Genomic DNA, 18,962 nt, shown 5'->3' with positions numbered 1-18,962 from the left:
TGTGTGTACATCACTCTGCGAAGGTCTGCGTGTGTTTGTACATTCTGATGTTTCAGACTTTATTTCTGGTTATTGAAAGATTGTTTTCTTTTTAAAGAAATCCATTGGACTTCCTGATGTCCATTCGGGTTATGGGTTTGCAATTGGAAACATGGCAGCCTTTGACGTGAATGATCCTCAGGCTGTGGTATCTCCAGGTAAAAGAAATATTTCACTGCCTCGATTAGGCTGGTGTAGGCACTTAGTTGTGGAGCTCTTGACAGGTTGAAGATCTGGAGTTTACCTTAGTGATTTACATATTATTCTGTTACATTAGATAAGAAAAGCACAAATATAACCTTCCTTGTTACTGCAACTATTATTTCTTTTCAAGGGATAGTGGCCGGAATATTGCATGGAAATAGGAATGTCCAAATGCAGCCCAGGAGCACCATTGGTTAGGCCACAAAGTGCTCGTCACTTGTGCGTAAAGCAAACTTTAGAAGCTTTTGACTTTAACTTGATATAATACTCAGACTGTCCTTCAATTGATGAATTTTAACCAAATCTGGAATTTTTAAAGAGCTAAAGTTTCCAAGATCCTGGGCTTTGGAGAAGGGACTCGGCAGAGTTGTGCACTGAGGTCTCCTGCTATTTATAAATATGGAGCGGGTGGTCCTTTTTTATTCACAATAAGAGTTTCATCTTTTGTTTACGCGGAGGGCTCCGATTACTGATCATTTGGCTGCAGTTACTGTTTTAGTGTGTATTTGTTTCCCACGTCCAGCTATTTGGACACTTTTGCAATAGGAAAGTTAAAAGCCAGAATTCCAGTTTCTGTTGGTGATCCATACTCCTTCCAATCCATGTCGGCATGGAGAATCTTTCTGCATTTCTGGAGGCCTCTGTGGATTGAACAATGCGTGCATTCATTCGGATACCTGAATTTGGCGTAGAAAGGGGTGTGGGATGTGTTGTGGAGATAAGAAAGTAATGATGTTTATGAAAATATGTTTTTGTAGGTGGTGTGGGTTTTGACATTAACTGCGGAGTGCGTTTGCTACGTACCAACCTCGATGAAGGGGATGTGCAGCCAGTCAAGGAACAGCTAGCTCAAGCCATGTTTGATCACATTCCTGTTGGAGTCGGATCCAAGGGAGTTATCCCTATGGGTGCCAAGTAAGATCGCTGCTTGAGACCTTGCAAGAAAGGAATGGAAAAGCTTTATTTTTAGCAGCAAGAAGCAGGAAAGGCTGACCTTGAAGTTTAGTTGCAAATTATATTATTTAGCATTTATCACTATGTGAATGTCATTTTTTAATGGGCGGGGGGGTGTTCAGTGTTAATATTCCTACATTAACTCTGACTTAGAAAGTTGTATGCTGAGGGAAAGAGATGTGCTCTCAATGTCTAAATGTGCAGTTCTTCGGATGAACAGTAATCTTTAGTTTGACAGAGTGCAGAGACAAATTAGTTGTAATTATTTAGCCCTTGTTCTCCCAACATATGTTCCACATTTCAATTTACTTTCATCGATGAGTTCCCCCTCACTCCTGGAGTGGTTCCATTTTCTAGATTTTATATGGATAAACAAAAACAAATCTTTCCACACCAAATAGTGAATGTAATCTTTTTAAGTTTGAGTTTTGGAGTCTTTAATTGATCATTAATTGATCGTTGTGTGACCTTGATTAATGAATTGATCATTGTGCGACCTTGCTGACAATTGCCATTTACTTGCAGAGATTTAGAAGAAGCCTTGGAGATGGGAGTGGACTGGTCCCTGAGGGAAGGCTATGCCTGGGCTGAGGATAAGGAGCACTGTGAGGAATATGGCAGAATGTTGCAAGCTGATCCTTCCAAGGTCTCTGCAAAGGCCAAAAAGAGAGGATTGCCTCAGGTATTTGTTTTGTACCATGCATTCTCCCTGGCTCGAGGTAGCTAGAATAGTAATTTTTATTATTGTCACAAGTAGGCTTCCATTAACACTGCAATGAAGTTGCTGTGAAAAGCCTCTAGTTGCCACACTCCGGCGCCTGTCCGGTGTGAGATTGGCTCTGTGACACAGTTATAAACAGGTCCAGGAGCAGTCTGCAGTAACTGTGGCATCGCCGTCATGTCAGTTTTATCTAAGATTAATTAGTTGTGTGAAGACGCACCGGTATCCACTTATCTGCGGTTTTAGAATGGATATTATTGCTGTTTGCGTGCATGCCCTTTTGTGATCTGACATTTCCCTGTGTGGACAATGCACAACTTTCTGGATCACAGAGTTCATTGTGATAGCAATAATGGACAAACATTTCTTACTTTTCTGATGTGCAGTGGGGTCTCATAAGTTTTGCAAAGTTAACTTTGGAAATTATTTTAGAAAGTTGAACATTGTGGTTACAATGTGAATATTAGGACATTTTTGCAATTGAACTGACACCAGCAGTTACATTGTAATGTGTATGCATTTTGTGTTAGCTGGGAACTCTGGGTGCCGGAAACCATTATGCCGAGATTCAGGTGGTAGAAGAGATCTACAACGATTATGCTGCACGTAAAATGGGCATTGACCACAAGGGCCAGGTGTGTGTCATGGTTCACAGTGGGAGTAGAGGCTTTGGACACCAGGTTGCAACAGGTGAGGCACTTTTCCTGTCTCTACTTATTATAGCACAGCTCGTGGGTTCGTGTAAAGCTTCAGCTGGACGTCAGTATTCCAACCTAAGAATATTAGCAATGGGAACAGTCACTTGAGTGACTCAGTGAGATCACAGCTGATCCTGGACCTCACCTCTGCTTTCTCACCTGCCCCACACTTCATTTGGTTCCCATAGAACCCAAAAATCTTATCGATTTGAACACCCGAGTATGAATCGATAGTATGAGGGGACAGCCTTATAAAAGCATGCCTGATATAATTACACAAAAGGTGTTGAAAAGCTCCTCCATCACGTTGATCCACCTAAAGCTTGTGGTCTGATGACCCCCCCCCCCAAACGAATATCATGTCTGATCGATTCTTTGTGGATGACTGCGTCTATAGAACCATTCCTGAAGTAGCAGGTGAGGTTAGCTTTCAGGAAGATCTGAATAATCTCGTCAAATGGGCCAACATATGGGGAATAGCACTCAACATAGAGAGATATAACATAAGAGTCAACAATAATCAAGGTCTTTCAGTATCCAACTACACAATGCATGATTCCCCCCTTGAAGCTACTAAAGAATACCATTACTTAGGAATCCACATCCAAAATAATTTAAAGTCGAAATGGACAAAGTCAATACGCAGCCTCCAAGACATCCAGAATTCTGGGTTTGTGAAATGGACCGTCTGTCACACTAAAGGGAATGCAGTATCAGACATTTGCAAGACCACACCCGGGTATGGGGTAGCCACTTGGGACCCAGGTACTGCTTAAAAAAAAAAAAAATCCCCCCTTGAGAAAGTTCAACGTCTGGCAGCTTGTTTTGTTACAGTTACACTATTACAGTGTCTCCCAGTTGGTCACATCACTGGGCTGGTACAGTCTCCAAAACCAAAGTAACCCGTCGGTTGAAGTTCCTCTACAACATTTTTAATGAACAAGCCAATGTTTATAAGCAGAAAACCCAAAAGAGCCCAGAAAACTTCCTGACCGGCAGCTGTAAACTCCCCAACGTGTGATCTCATTTTCCCCAACAACAATGAAGGATTGGAACAATCTTCCATAAACTTTGAGGGCATGAAGATTAAGGAAAATCTTTTGAGCTTTTTTTTTAAATGAATGTGTCTATTGACTATTTATGCATAAGCCTGTGAAAATTCCCTAGGGAAGGTTACAATCGGAAACCTTACCAAGTACCATTCTCAGCTTGAAAATACCGAACAACTGAGCATACATAACCTTCTGAAGTAGAGTATTTCAAAGATTCACAATCTCTGAATGAAGAGATTTCTCCTCATCTCAGTCTTAAATGGCCGACCCTTAGTGCTGTCTTAAGCGTCTCGAAGGGCTATTTGGCCTACTCCTGTGTATGATACTGCATGTGTCTCAGCAAACTGTGTACAATTGGAGACAGGCTTCTTTAGCCTTGTAAGCTGCTGGCAAAAAGGGTAAAAATCAGTGAGATGATGGTGCATTGTGGTGCCTGTTTCATCCGATTGCAAATGGTTTACGTTGTAGCACTTTCCTCTGATTTGAAAGTGTAAAACTCTGTGACTACACAGTGAATATTTTCTCTATCTTCCATTGTGGCTCTAAAACCTTTAACCAACAGTTAAGGGTAACTACCAGATATGGCAGAATAATGCTTTTAACCTCGTGTTCTTAATTCTAAATATATTTTGATGTTTAAAGCATTGATGTAATTTTGAATGAATATTTCAATATGCATGGAAAACAAAGGTTTCAGCAAATGCCTGCCCTCTCCTACTAATGATTATTAGTGACATAGCCTGTCTCACTGTTAAGATAACATTGCATTAAGTGGCTTTTGAAGTCATTTTAATGAAATTAAAAATGCAAGTTATCAATGCCACAATATAGGCATCATTTCTCTTCTGTCCATTGCAAGAAGATTATTCATCCCTCTTCATAGAACTCCAGATAAGTATTGGCAGCCTGAAGGTACAAATTATTTTTTTATAAGTATGATCAATTTATGCATGTTTTAAGATTCATACATGTCTTAAGTGTCTTTTGTCAGATTTAACAAATCTCTCTTTTACTGCATTGAAATGGTATAGAATATCCCCAATATACTTGCTTAGTGAGGCAGAACATTGCTTTGTTTTTCAGATGCCCTAGTGGCAATGGAGAAAGCTATGAAGAGGGATAATATTATTGTCAATGACAGGCAGCTGGCATGTGCCAGGATCAATTCCCAGGAAGGTCAGGACTATCTCAAAGGCATGGCAGCAGCTGGAAACTATGCATGGGTGAATCGCTCCTCGATGACCTTTCTGACGCGGCAGGTAGAGATTGTGTTGAACTGCACCAGTCATCTAATATTTCAAACTTTGTGTGCTAAGTGCTTCTTTATTTGTTCTCCAAGTAAAAATTTTGCATTACTGTAAGTATTTACCTTGAGCAATATTTAAAAAAAACTATTGTTAGAGCCACTGGGGCTGGATTAGCACAGGGCTAAATCGCTGGCTTTTAAAGCAGACCAAGGCAGGCCAGCAGCACGGTTCAATTCCCGTACCAGCCTCCCCGAACAGGCACCGGAATGTGGCGACTAGGGGCTTTTCACAGTAACTTCATTGAAGCCTACTTGTGACAATAAGCGATTTTCATTTCATTTCATTCACTGTGTCAACACAACCTTTTTCTAAACGATTTCCTGAACGGGAGCTCCTTATCTCGTCCAATCCATTCTGGGACATGCAAGGCAGCTCATCTTCTCTGGCTCTTACAAGCAGCTTCGGATTAAACAATCTCCCCTGTTTACCTGAAGGTGTAGTTGCTGCACAGTAGGATTTATTGCCGGGCGGTTCATCAATTCAGAGGGAGGGCTAACACGATACGGTCCTAGTTGATGATGTTACTGGACAAGTCCGATCCCAGAGTGAAACCTGGGTTGACGAATCCTAACTTTATAATTTTATTTTTAAGCCCTGGAGGTAAGTTACTGAACAAATTCACAGGAGTCTGTTGATGAACTTTTGACAAACATTTATATTAAACAAGAAATATGAACTATACCACAGTCGCTAAAAAAGGTCGGAAAGATCTTAAGAAGTCAAGAAAATGATTCTAGTATTCACAATTCCTTCACCCAGCTATCTGTTTACAGATACACACATTCAGAAAGAAAAAAACAATTCACTGTATCTACCTTGTACTCTAATGTTCAGGGTAAGTTTGCAGTACATGTGAAGCAACTGCCAAACTATGGTCAGGCACACTATACTCCGAAGTAAATGACAGATGCGACCAAAGCAGATGCTATGGATTTCTCCTTTTAAATTTTGAGTATCCAATTTTTTTTCTCCCAATTAAGGGGCAATTTAGCGCGGCCAATCCACTTACGCTGCACATCTTTGGGTTGTGGGGGTAACACCCACGCAGACATGGGGACAATGTGCAAACTCCACATGGACAGTGACCCAAGACTGGGATCGAACCCGGGTCCTCAGTGCCGTGAGACAGCAGTGCTAACCACTGCGCCACCGTGCCACCCATGGATTCTGTGGATTTCTCAACATCTCATCCAGACGCTTCTGCCTTTATGACCCGATCGGTCTCACTGAAACTCTGTCTGTCTCTCAATGGTTTCCAGTTACCTGCAACTTCCTCCTCAGATTGTCAAACTTCTCTTGAGCCCATTTTGCTTCAAGTCTGCTCCCCGCAGCGCTCTCTTTAATGTGGAGCCTATTCTCTGTTCCTTTCTCACAGCTTTATTCAACAGGATCTGTTTCTGAGCTCTGTCTTTGTCTCTTGGATGAGATCAGGAGCTCCTGGTCAGGAAGTCTTTTTCTGGACCTTCTTCTGCCCCACTTCACGGCTTGGGAAATCATCTTTTGTTTGGGACCTTCCCCTAACAAAGGTTAGTGGAATTGCGGATAGCGATGAGGACTGTCAGAGGATACAGCAGGATTTAGATTGTTTGGAGACTTGGGCGGAGAGATGGCAGATGGAGTTTAATCCGGTCAAATGTGAGGTACTGCATTTTGGAAGGTCTAATGCAGGTAGGGAATATACAGTGAATGGTAGAACCCTCAAGAGTATTGAAAGTCAAAGAGATCTAGGAGTACAGGTCCACAGGTCATTGAAAGGGGCAACACAGGTGGAGAAGGTAGTCAAGAAGGCATACGGCATGCTTGCCTTCATTGGCCGGGCATTGAGTATAAGAATTGGCAAGTCATGTTGCAGCTGTATAGAACCTTAGTTAGGCCACACTTGGAGTATAGTGTTCAATTCTGGTCGCCACACTACCAGAAGGATGTGGAAGCTTTAGAGAGGGTGCAGAAGAGATTTACCAGAATGTTGCCTGGTATGGAGGGCATTAGCTATGAGGAGCGGTTGAATAAACACCGTTTGTTCTAACTGGAACGACGGAGGTTGCGGGGCGACCTGATAGAGGTATACAAAATTATGAGGTGCATAGACAGAGTGGATAGTCAGGCTTTTCCCCAGGTAGAGGGGTCAATTACTAGGGGGCATAGGTTTAAGGTGAGCGGGGCAAGGTTTAGAGTAGATGTACGAGGCAAGTTTTTTTACACAGAGGGTAGTGGGTGTCTGTAACTCGCTACCGGAGGAGGTGGTGGAAGCAGGGACGATAGTGACATTTAAGGGGCATCTTGACAAATACATGAATAGGATGGGAATAGAGGGACACGGACCCAGGAAGTGTAGAAGATTGTATTTTAGTCGGGCAGCATGGTCGGCACGGGCTTGGAGGGCCGAAGGGCCTGTTTCTGTGCTGTATATTTCTTTGTTCTTTGTTTTGTTTGCCCACTGGAGCACTCTTTCTCAAATGACACTCCTGTTAGTTCACTTGAACTCCAGTTTTCGATTGTGCAAGCATTCAGGGCTGGTTCCCTGGCTAAAGAAACAAACTGCATGCGCACAGGGCCAGTTCCTGGCCTGCAGAGAGGGAAAACCACTAGTGCAGGTGGGACCATTCCTGCATGCGCAGGAGACCGAAGGCCCACTGGGAACTGTACTTCCTGAACTGCAACTACATAACAAGGTAAAGATTTACATTTGTTAGCAATGTATTGAATGGAAATTAGGAAATGTTTTTTAAAATTCTCTGGTGTACCAAGTGTCGAGGGTTTAAAGATACAATCTTAAGAAAAGGTGGAATTTGAGTATATAGCTGACATTGTACTGAAGTTTATTTCCTCTTTTTTGCCCGATTTTCATATCTTGCTCAAGTTTTTCATCTTCATTTTCTTTTTTCTCACTTTCACCTGTCTTTTTCCAACTTTCCTATTTCTCACCTATGTTCTCATCCACTTTCTATTCCCTCCGCATATTGTGCATTGTCTGTTTATATCTCCTGGTCACTTTATTTCCCATGTATTGTGTGCACCTGCTCCCACATCTCGCTGTGTTTTTTGTCCATATTCAAACTCTTCCAGTTGTTTTTTATTGGTCCTTATCTCACTAATTTATTCTTCACAAATTGCTTTTTGCCTACCCTTCTCATTCGTGTTGCTCTCTCTCTCGTGCATTAATTCTCTCTTGCTCTCCCACTCTTTATTTTAGGCATTTGCCAAAGTCTTCAACACTACACCGGATGATTTGGATATGCATGTGATTTATGACGTATCTCACAACATAGCCAAAGTGGAAGAGCATGTGGTGGATGGGAAACAGAAGACGTTGCTAATCCACAGGAAGGGTTCCACGAGGGCCTTCCCACCACATCACCCTCTTATACCAGTTGATTACCAGGTATGGAAATTACCGAGGTGGAATATATGGGCTCTCTGCATTTTTCTGGTTATCTCGAGGCTATTTACTACCTGGAGAAACCAGCATGATGTTAAGATTATTGAGAGTTGGATGCATGGTCTGTAAAGAACTATTTAACAGTTAAATTGGACATTTAGTACTAAAAGTTGGAGCAGTTTGCTGTTACTAAAGAAGTACAACATTTGAGTAAATATGCAGCTGAAACCTCTGAGGACTGGCTGTCACTGTCAGCTTGTCACTCGGCTCCTATTGGTTTTTACCTGCATTCGAGATGTTCATTTCTGACCCAGGCCTCTTACTGGGCCTCTTCAGAAATGTGGGGTGTGTACATGTTCTGCAAGACTGTTTCCATCCCAGGAAACCTAGCCACCTCTCCTCCACACCGTTTAATGACACTAGCTGCTGTATTTTGGGGAATCTTCATTAGAACATAGAACATAACAGCGCAGTACAGGCCCTTCGGCCCTCGATGTTGCGTCGACGTTTGAAACCACTCTAAAGCCCATCCACACTATTCCCTTATCGTCCATATGTCTATCCAATGACCATTAGAATGTCCTTAGTGTTGGCGAGTCCACTACTGTTGCAGGCAGGGCATTCCACGCCCTTACTACTCTGACATGTCTTATATCTATCTCCCCTCAATTTAAAGCTATGTCCCCTCGTGCTAGACATCACCATCCGAGGAAAAAGGCTGTCACTGTCCACCCTATCCAATCCTCTGATCATCTTGCATGCCTCAATTAAGTCACCTCTTAACCTTTTCTCTAACGAAAACAGCCTCAAGTCCCTCCGCCTTTCCTCATAAGATCTTCCCTCCATACCAGGCAACATTCTGGTAAATCTCCCGGAAAGCTTTGGGACCTTTAAATAACTTTTCAGAGTTGAATGAGTGTGAGTGAGGTAATTAGGTAGGATGGTGGGGTCCAGAGGAGGTTCACAGTGATGATCCCTGGAATGAAGAGCTTGTCGTATGAGGAACGGTTGAGGACTCTGGGTCTGTATTCGTTGGAGGTTAGAAGGATGGGGGGGATCTTATTGAAACTTACAGGATACTGCGAGGCCTGGATAGAGTGGATGTGGAGAGGATGTTTCCACTAGTAGGAAAAACTAGAAGCAGAGGACACAATCTCAGACTAAAGGGACGATCCTTTAAAACAGAGATAAGGAGAAATTTCTTCAGCCAGAGTGGTGAATCTGTGGAACTATTTGCCGCAGAAGGCTGTGGAGGCCAAATCACTGAGTGTCTTTGGGACAGAAATAGATAGGTTCCTGATTAATAAGGGGATCGGGGGTTATGGGGAGGAGGCAGGAGAATGGGGATGAGAAAATATCAGCCATGATTGAATGGTGGAGCAGACTCAATGGGCCGAATGGAACTCGAAGGGAGTCAGAGGAGCGGGGAAGAGGTTCGGTTGAGGGGCGATGATTGATTGGTATGGCCGGGGGGTGGCGGTTGAGGTGATTGTTGGGTCACCGAATCTGCGGCATTGCGACAGGTCCTTCAGCCTAAACTGGCCCATGTCAACCAGAAAGCCCATCGAAACTGAATAGAATCAATAGAATTGTAGTCGAAAGAACTGTTTAGCTGGGAGTGTAAGTGGTTATTTATAGTTACCCATGAGTTAGAACATTTTTCTCTAACATTTCCTACATGACTATCCAAGTGAGTAAGTTGGAACCCTCTGAAGTCCCTGACTCGGAATGTTCTCAGAGGAGTCTGACGGTTTGACTAGTGGGAGTCCGAACGTTGCAGGTGCAGTTCCCATGTAGTCCGTGCACCAGGACTTCTGAGGTGTCCCGTAGCACATCCCATCGCTCATTTGGGTTGGAAACAGTGAAGTGGCATTTAAAACAGACCAAGAATATTATAGCATTGGGATTAGCATTCTCAAGCTGATAAAGTGATACCACAAACAATCGAGGAACGTAGCTGTCACGAACCTTGTGATTTAAATGTATTTCAGAACACCTTGTAATCCCTGCTTTACTTTTTATCACCATTTTATATATGCTTTCTTAATTGGCTTCTTGTTCAATTTTATAAAGAACAAAGAAATGTACAGCACAGGAACAGGACCTTCGGCCCTCCAAGCCCGTGCCGACCATGCTGCCCGTCCAAACTAAAATTCTACACTTCCTGGGTTCCGTATCCCTCTCTTCCCATCCTATTCATGTATTTGCCAATATGCCCCTTAAATGTCACTATCGTTCCTGCTTCCACCACCTCCTCCGGTAGTGAGTTCCAGGCACCCACTACCCTCTGCGTAAAAAACTTGCCTCGTACATCTACTCTAAACCTTGCCCCTCTCACCTTAAACCTATGCCCTCTAGTAATTGACCCCTCTACCCTGGGGAAAAGCCTCTGACTATCCCCTCTGTCTATGCCCCTCATAATTTTGTAGACCTCTATCAGGTCTCCCCTCAACCTCCTTCGTTCCAGTGAGAACAAACCGAGTTTATTCAACCGCTCCTCATAGCTAATGCCCTCCATACCAGGCAACATCCTCTTTTTTTTGGGGGGGAAAATCTTTTTATTGGCTTTTCTCGTATTTATAAACTATTGTTACTTATACACATTACATTTTTCTTGCCCGCGCTAATTTGCTTTATTTTACAGAGAGATTTGTTTTGTCCTTCATTTGACTAACTGTACGTACATCTTGCTGCCCTCTGGATCGGTCTATGATATCCCCCCTTCCTCCTCCTCGCCCCCACTGGTTTCAGCCCCCTTCCTCTTCTATTATGGTCCCCCCCCGGGTTGCACAGTCCTTAGGTTCTTCATCTTTTTTCTCCCTGGCTTACTCCTCGTTGCTGGCCTCGAACAGGTTTTGGAACAGACCGACGAACTGCCCCCAAGTATCCAGGAAGCCTCCTCTGACCCCCGGGTGGCGTACTTAATCTTTTCCAGGCGGAGAGATTCCGAGAGGTCAGCGAGCCAGTCTGCAGCTGTGGATGGTGCTGCCGATCGCCAGCCGAGCAGGATTCTCCGGCGTGCGATTAGGGAAGCGAAAGCGAGGGCGTTGGCCCCCTTCCCCATGTGCAGCTCTGGCTGCTCCGATACCCTGAAGATTGCAACTATTGAGTATGGCTTCATCCTCAGCCCCACAACCTTGGACATTGCCTCGGAGAAGGCTGTCCAGAACCCAGCAAGCTTGGGGCAAGCATACCAGGCAACATCCTGGTAAATCTCTTCTGCACCCTCTCTAAAGCCTCCACATCCTTCTGGTAGTGTGGTGACCAGAATTGAACACTATACTCCAAGTGTGGCCTAACTAAGGTTCTATACAGCTGCAACATGACTTGCCAATTCTTATACTCAATGCCCCGGCCAATGAAGGCAAGCATGCCGTATGCCTTCTTGACTACCTTCTCCACCTGTGTTGCCCCTTTCAGTGACCTGTGGACCTGTACACCTAGATCTCTCTGACTTTCACTACTCTTGAGGGTTCTACCATTCACTGTATATTCCCTACCTGCATTAGACCTTCCAAAATGCATTACCTCACATTTGTCCGGATTAAACTCCATCTGCCATCTCTCCGCCCAAGTCTCCAAACGATCTAAATCCTACTGTATCCTATGACAGTCCTCATCGCTATCCACAATTCCACCAACCTTTGTGTCGTCCGCAAACTTACTAATCAGACCAGTTACATTTTCCTCCAAATCATTTATATAAACTACGAACAGGAAAGGTCCCAGCACTGATCCCTGCGGAACACCACTAGTCACTGCCCTCCAATTAGAAAAGCACCCTTCCATTGCTACTCTCTGCCTTCTATGACCTAGCCAGTTCTGTATCCATCTTGCCAGCTCACTCCTGATCCCGTGTGACTTCACCTTTTGTACTAGTCTACCATGAGGGACCTTGTCAAAGGCCTTACTGAAGTCCATATAGACAACATCTACTGCCCTACCTGCATCAATCATCTTTGTGACCTCGAAAAACTCTTTTCAAGTTAGTGAGACACGACCGCCCCTTCACAAAACCATGCTGCCTCTCACTAATACGTCCATTTGCTTCCAAATGGGAGTAGATCTTGTCTCGGAAGAATTCTCTCCAGTAATTTCCCTACCACTGACGTAAGGCTCACTGGCCTGTAATTCCCTGGATTATCCTTCTTAAACAGAGGAACAACATTGGCTATTCTCCAGTCCTCTGGGACATCACCTGAAGACAGTGCGGATCCAAAGATTTCTGTCAAGGCCTCAGCAATTTCCTCTCTAGCCTCCTTCAGTATTCTGGGGTAGATCCCATCAGGCCCTGGGGACTTAGCTACCATAATATTTTTTAAGACGCCCAACACCTCGTCTTTTTGGATCTCAATGTGACCTAGGCTATCAACACACCCTTCTCCAGACTCAACATCTACCAATTCCTTCTCTTTGGTGAATACTGATGCAAAGTATTCATTTAGTACCTCGCCCATTTCCTCTGGCTCCACACATAGATTCCCTCGCTTGTCCTTCAGTGGGCCAACCCTTTCCCTGGCTACCCTCTTGCTTTTAATGTACGTGTAAAAAGCCTTGGGATTTTCCTGAACCCAATTTGCCAATGACTTTTCGTGACCCCTTCTAGCCCTCCTGACTCCTTGCTTAAGTTCCTTCCTACTTTTCTTATATTCCACACAGGCTTTGTCTGTTCCCAGCCTTCTAGCCCTGACAAATGCCTCCTTTTTCTTTTTGACGAGGCCTACAATATCTCTCGATATCCAAGGTTTCCGAAATTTGCCGTATTTATCCTTCTTCCACACAGGAACATGCCGGTCCTGAGTTCCTTTCAACTGACATTTGAAAGCCTCCCACATGTCAGATGTTGATTTACCCTCAAACATCCGCTCCCAATTTAGGTTCTTCAGTTCCTGCTTAATATTGTTATAATTAGCCTTCCCCCAATTTAGCACATTCACCCGAGGACCACTCTTATCCTTGTCCACCAGCACTTTAAAACTTACCGAATTGTGGTCACTGTTCCCAAAATGCTCCCCTACTGAAATTTCTCCCACCTGGCCGGACTCATTCCCCAATACCAGGTCCAGTATAGCCCCTTCCCTCGTTGGACTATCTACATATTGTTTCAAGATGCCCTCCTGGATGCTTCTTACAAACCCTGCCCCGTCCAAGCCCCTAGCACTAAGTGAGTCCCAGTGAATATTGGGGAAGTTGAAGTCTCCCATCACCACAACCCTGTTGTTTTTATTCCTTTTCAAAATCTGTCTACCTATCTGCTCTTCTTATCTCCCGGTGGCTGTTGGTAGGCCTGTAGTATACCCCCAACATTGTGACTGCACCCTTCTTATTCCTGATCTCTACCCATATAGCCTCACTGCCCTCTGAGGTGTCCTCCCCTAGTACAGCTGTGATATTCTCCCTAACCAGTAGCGCAACTCCACCACCCCTTTTACATCCCCCTCTATCCCGTCTGAAACATCTAAATCCTGGAACGTTTAGCTGCCAATCCTGCCCTTCCCTCAACCAGGTCTCTGTAATGGCAACAACATCATAGTTCCAAGTACTAATCCAAGCTCTTAAGTTCATCTGCCTTACCCATAATACTTCTTGCATTAAAACATATGCACTTCAGGCCACCAGACCCGCTGTGTTCAGCAACTTCTCCCTGTCTGCTCTGCCTCAGAGCCACACTGTCCCTATTCCCTAGTTCTCCCTCAATGCTCTCACCTTCTGACCTATTGCTCCTGTACCCACCCCCCTGCCATACTAGTTTAAACCCTCCCGTGTGACACTAGCAAACGTCGCGGCCAGGATATTTATGCCTCTCCAGATTAGATGCAACCTGTCCTTGTACAGGTCACACCTGCCCCGGAAGAGCTACCAGTTGTCCAGATAACGGAAACCCTCCCTCCTACACCAGCTGTTTAGCAACGTGTTTGTCTGCTCTATCTTCCTATTTCTAGCCTCACTGGCACAGGGAGTAATCCTGAGATTACAACCCTAGAGGTCCTGTCTTTTAACTTTCTACCTAGCTCCCTGAACTCCTGCTGCACGATCTCATGCCCCTTCCTGCCTATGTCATTCGTACCAATATGTACAACGACCTCTGCCTGTTTGCCCTCCCCCTTCAGGATGCCCGCCACCTGTTCGGAGACATCCTGGACCCTGGCACCAGGGAGGCAACATACCATCCTGGAGTCTCTTTCACGTCCACAGAAGCGCCTATCTGTGCCCCTGACTATAGAGTACCCTATGACTATTACTCTCCTGCGCTTTGACCCTCCCTTCTGAACATCAGAGCCAGCCGTGGTGCCACTGCTCTGGCTGCTGCTGTTTTCCCCTGAAAGGCTATCCCCCCCGACAGTATCCAAAGGGGTATACCTGTTCGAGAGATGGATAACCACAGGGGATCCCTGCACTGACTGCCTGCCCCTTCTGGTGTTCACCCATCTCTCTGCCTGCACCTTAGGTGTGACCACATTCCGCCACCTGCATGCTCCTAAGTGTATCCAATTGCTGCTCCAACCGAACCACGCGGTCTGTGAGGAGCTGCCATTGGTTACTTGCTGCAGATGTAGTCGACCGGAACGCTGGAAGCGTCACAGATCGGCCACATCTCACAGTTGGAGCACTGCACTGAATCACCTTATTTATCTGCATCTATCTTTGGAGTAATGCAACTGGTTCACATTGAGGCTTGTGAAGAAGAATAATGTGGGCTGTTTGATCTGGGACAGAGAATTGGTCTTTGTAGGAGGGGGTGCTCAGTAAGAGATAATGTTGCTCAGAATGTGCTTAATACGGCCCAATGCACCTGTGATCACTCTGGGCTCAGGTTTAGTAACAATGTGATTTCCCTGTTCCAACATAGTGATATGCAGGTGATTAACTTTAAAAAGAGATGATATGGATTACAATTGAGAAAATACTCTGATAATTTTCATGCAGCTCTGGTGGATATGTTCTGTGTTCTCCTGTTTTATATTCTTTGTTTTTAATTGGTGTAGTTGACTGGACAACCTGTTTTGATTGGTGGAACAATGGGAACCTGTAGCTATGTGCTTACTGGCACTGATCAAGGCATGACCGAAACATTTGGAACAACGTGCCATGGAGCGGTAAGGAATTTCACAGTGGAGCATTTCAGTGGAAGTGTTAAATTTCGAAGGATTCCCCTTCCTAGAATTACTTACACTTCACACTGCAAGGGGGTTACTTGATTGTCTTATTCTAAGCCCTGTTGATAGACATTCTTACATTCTTGAATGCTTTAATATTGTTCAAGCACAATCCATTGCAAACATTGTATAACCTCAGTTATGTCGTGATCCTGTCTTTTTTTTCCTCTTCATGCCTCCATTGTTCTCCTGGTGATGAGATTAGCCAACCCTGGGACAACCTTCCTGGTGGTTCTTTCCTCCTCCTCCTCCGCCCTCACCACCCTGTTCTGAGTGAAGCTGCAGACTTAGAAATCGGCGGATTTTGCCTGTTCACAATGGGCTAATTCAACATAACACAAGCTTGTTTAGAAACATGGCACAGCTTTGCTCTATGTTTGGGACAACCTGTGCATTAGAATTTGGCTGTTGTTCCTAATTATATACACATCTGTTGATGCGCAGTCTTATTAATAAATTAATATTTAAAGTTTTTTTAAAATAGGACATTAAAAAGAGCCCTGTTTTACTTTTGCCTTAATATTTAGTCACTTGCAACCGTTTAACTTGATTAGACTTGGCTGATGTAAAGTAAGGATTTGGAATATAATTTTAGAATTTTCTTTCCAGGGGCGAGCTTTGTCACGTGCAAAATCTCGGCGTAACCTTGATTTCCAGGATGTGTTGGACAAACTAGCAGATAAGGGAATTGCTATTCGTGTTGCCTCACCCAAACTAGTCATGGAAGAAGTAAGAGTGGCACATTGCTTCTATTTGTTGGACATTTCTTTTGAAGTTGGTCAAATGTTGTGGGAGCAAGTTAATTCCTTAGTCTTTTTCCTATGCATGTTGGGGAACATTGATGAGAAAAATATAGAAACCCTGAGCTGCATTCTCCGATCGGCGACGGCAAAATCGCGTTCGGCGAACAGCCGGAGAATCCGGGTTCCCGACCAAATTGAGGGCGGAGCCGCTGTCGCAATGCTCCGCCCCCTTAAAAGCGGCGTACTCTAGGAGTATGCCACGCCACATATTGATGGCCTCAGGACATTGCCTGAGGCCTGACCCCCCCCTCCTGATGCTCCGCCCCCGACTGGCCAAGTACCCGGTGGTGTCAGTCACGTGTAGTCTCACCCGTCAGGAACTCGGCGAGGCGGCTGCGGGCACAGTCCAGTGCTGCCACAGTTGGGGGAGGGCAGGGGGACATTATTCGAGGCTGGGGCACTGTTGGGGGGTGGGGGGGAGGAGGGGTCCGGAGCGCGCGAGCCGGCCGAGGGAGGGCACTAATTTGTGGGCCGGATCCACAAACAGCTGCCTCCATGTTGCACGGCGTGGCCACGGACCCGGCAATTCTCTGGGGCGTATTGGCAGCTAGAGCCGGGTGCTCTACGCTGCCATCCTGCTAGCCCCCAGCAACACGGGGAATCGGTGGCCGTTTTGCGCCAGCTTTTCTGGCGTAAAATGCCACCGTTCCCACGCCGATGTGGGGACATAGCCCCAGAATCGGGAATCCAACCCCTGTTGTATATTTGACTTAAATTCTGAGTAGACAATTCTGATGTGGTAATATTTATAATTTACTCAGTTCAAACTTGATCTATAAATGTGTGCACTAAAAATTATTATTTTTAGCTCAACAGCGAGTGGAAAAACATTTTTAATCTTAATTACGATGGTGAAAAGGGTGTTTGTCCCACGGCCTCCCCCAAATACCCGTCGTTTGTGTTTGAGCCCAAGTTACTCTTAGGCTGTTTGAAGGAGATGTCATGCCAAGAGTAATTCATTCCCCATCCCATATCTACACGTGCATTTCAGTAAATCATTGTGGATTATCCATCTTGAGCTAATTTTCCCATCCCTGATCCTTGGTGTTAAGGTCAGTTGTAGCTTTCCAGATACCTTAGCTGAGACCAACTCACTAAAACGGTCAAGAACTATTTGTATGTTTCCTCCTCTGATACGATATGCATATGTTGAAGTCGAGGTGTCCGATGGAAATCTGCTCAATTGCACCGGCCAATGATGCTACACTTGAGGAATCTGGGCTGACCCGTTCCTTCCTTTCCGCAGACGTGCTGGCCTATTCCATTATAGAAAATAATTTCTTTGTAACGCCCACCCTTTTAATTCTGAGTTGATAGTATAGTCTTGTCAAGCAGAGTTGGTGTCTTTTCTTTAAAGGTGGTTATTGTTTCACTTCTGTGTAACAGGGTTAGATAAATGTTGTTCAGAAATTAGTCCTTTGATTTTTGGACACAAAATGAGGACCCTGGTATTGAAAGTTAGTGTTCCGTGGGTTTACATGTTTTCTTTCTTGAACCATTGGGATTGAAATAATGTACTTGTTTACAAATAAATCCATTATTGTCATATGATTATTTCCCCAAGGCCTTAGGACCTAGATTCCGAGTCTATTACAATAGTAATACTAATGTAAAACTTGTGGTCAGCTGGTAAAGAATACTTGTTTATCTTCTAGGCTCCTGAATCCTACAAGAATGTTACCGATGTTGTGAATACTTGTCATGAAGCAGGGATCAGCAAAAAAGCCATTAAACTGCGACCTATTGCAGTTATAAAAGGTTGATGGAGACTCCTTGATGATGGGCTAAATTAGGGAAAATGGACTGACTACTTTTGTGTTAAAGTTCATGTAGTTATTTGGTGAAAAACGTTGATTTTCAGGCTGACTATACAACACAACAAATGCTGAATTAAGTATCCTGCTTATTTTAGGCAATCCAAACTTTCATCAGACATTACTAATTATTGTTTATTCCATTGATTGTGATACTTGTTCATCTTTGCTCACAGTTAACTTTACATAATGTTTCTCCTTTGAATTTGATAAAACGGGAGTTGCGATGTTGACAACAATGCAGTGGATATCTGCACAATAAAATGGAGGAGAGTCCGAACTTGTCCTTTCTTTTGTCAACCGAAATAACAATTTTGAGAAGGAAGAACAATCTCTTTCATAAGAAACCCACCAAAAAATGACACCTTTCTGTCCTGTGAATGTATTTAAACTGCACTTTTAACCGTGGGCCTAAATCTTGCAGTGCTCGTGATGTTGAAACTGTTGGCATCCGCCTTTACAGCTCAACCAAAATTGACCACAACTGTGGAATTTGCACATGGAGTGTTCCAGAAATATCAGAGGTTAAAGGCACCCCCTGAACTGCAACCAAAATAAATCAATTGGAACTTATATTCTTAGGCAGTTGATCTCACTGTAAAATCTCTTGATGAAATTGAAGTGCTTGTAACTTTTCTGGTTTGCTGTTTTGGAATCTTTCCATGTGGTTTGTTGCTTACCTGCTGCAATGCCAAGACATCCCCTTAATTTAGTGTCAGATTTAAACTGCTGCTCGGAAAGGGGAAAGCACAGCACCAAGCTTGCTATGCCTTTGTGAGCCGGTTTCTTCCAGGTCAGTGGTGCACATGCCCACTGCTTTGACAGAGTCATCCA

The 18,962-nt window shown here is 44.3% G+C and overlaps 1 protein-coding gene across 1 annotated transcript in view; it reads left to right on the top strand.

Moving 5' to 3' along the window:
* rtcb (RNA 2',3'-cyclic phosphate and 5'-OH ligase) overlaps positions 1-18,404 on the top strand; it is a 41,346-nt gene extending 22,942 nt beyond the window's left edge. The window contains exons 4-12 of the mRNA XM_072485386.1: positions 98-197; positions 1,002-1,158; positions 1,723-1,879; positions 2,449-2,608; positions 4,752-4,927; positions 8,169-8,357; positions 15,341-15,451; positions 16,121-16,240; positions 17,970-18,404. Coding sequence (XP_072341487.1) covers positions 98-197; positions 1,002-1,158; positions 1,723-1,879; positions 2,449-2,608; positions 4,752-4,927; positions 8,169-8,357; positions 15,341-15,451; positions 16,121-16,240; positions 17,970-18,077 — 1,278 coding nt within the window. The 3' untranslated portion in view covers positions 18,078-18,404. The remainder of the gene's footprint in view (positions 1-97; positions 198-1,001; positions 1,159-1,722; positions 1,880-2,448; positions 2,609-4,751; positions 4,928-8,168; positions 8,358-15,340; positions 15,452-16,120; positions 16,241-17,969) is intronic.
* Positions 18,405-18,962: the final 558 nt, after the last annotated feature.

This window comes from Scyliorhinus torazame, chromosome 19 (genome assembly GCF_047496885.1).
Source record: "Scyliorhinus torazame isolate Kashiwa2021f chromosome 19, sScyTor2.1, whole genome shotgun sequence".
Taxonomy (NCBI): domain Eukaryota; kingdom Metazoa; phylum Chordata; class Chondrichthyes; order Carcharhiniformes; family Scyliorhinidae; genus Scyliorhinus; species Scyliorhinus torazame.
This window is presented reverse-complemented; position numbering and strand designations above follow the sequence as displayed.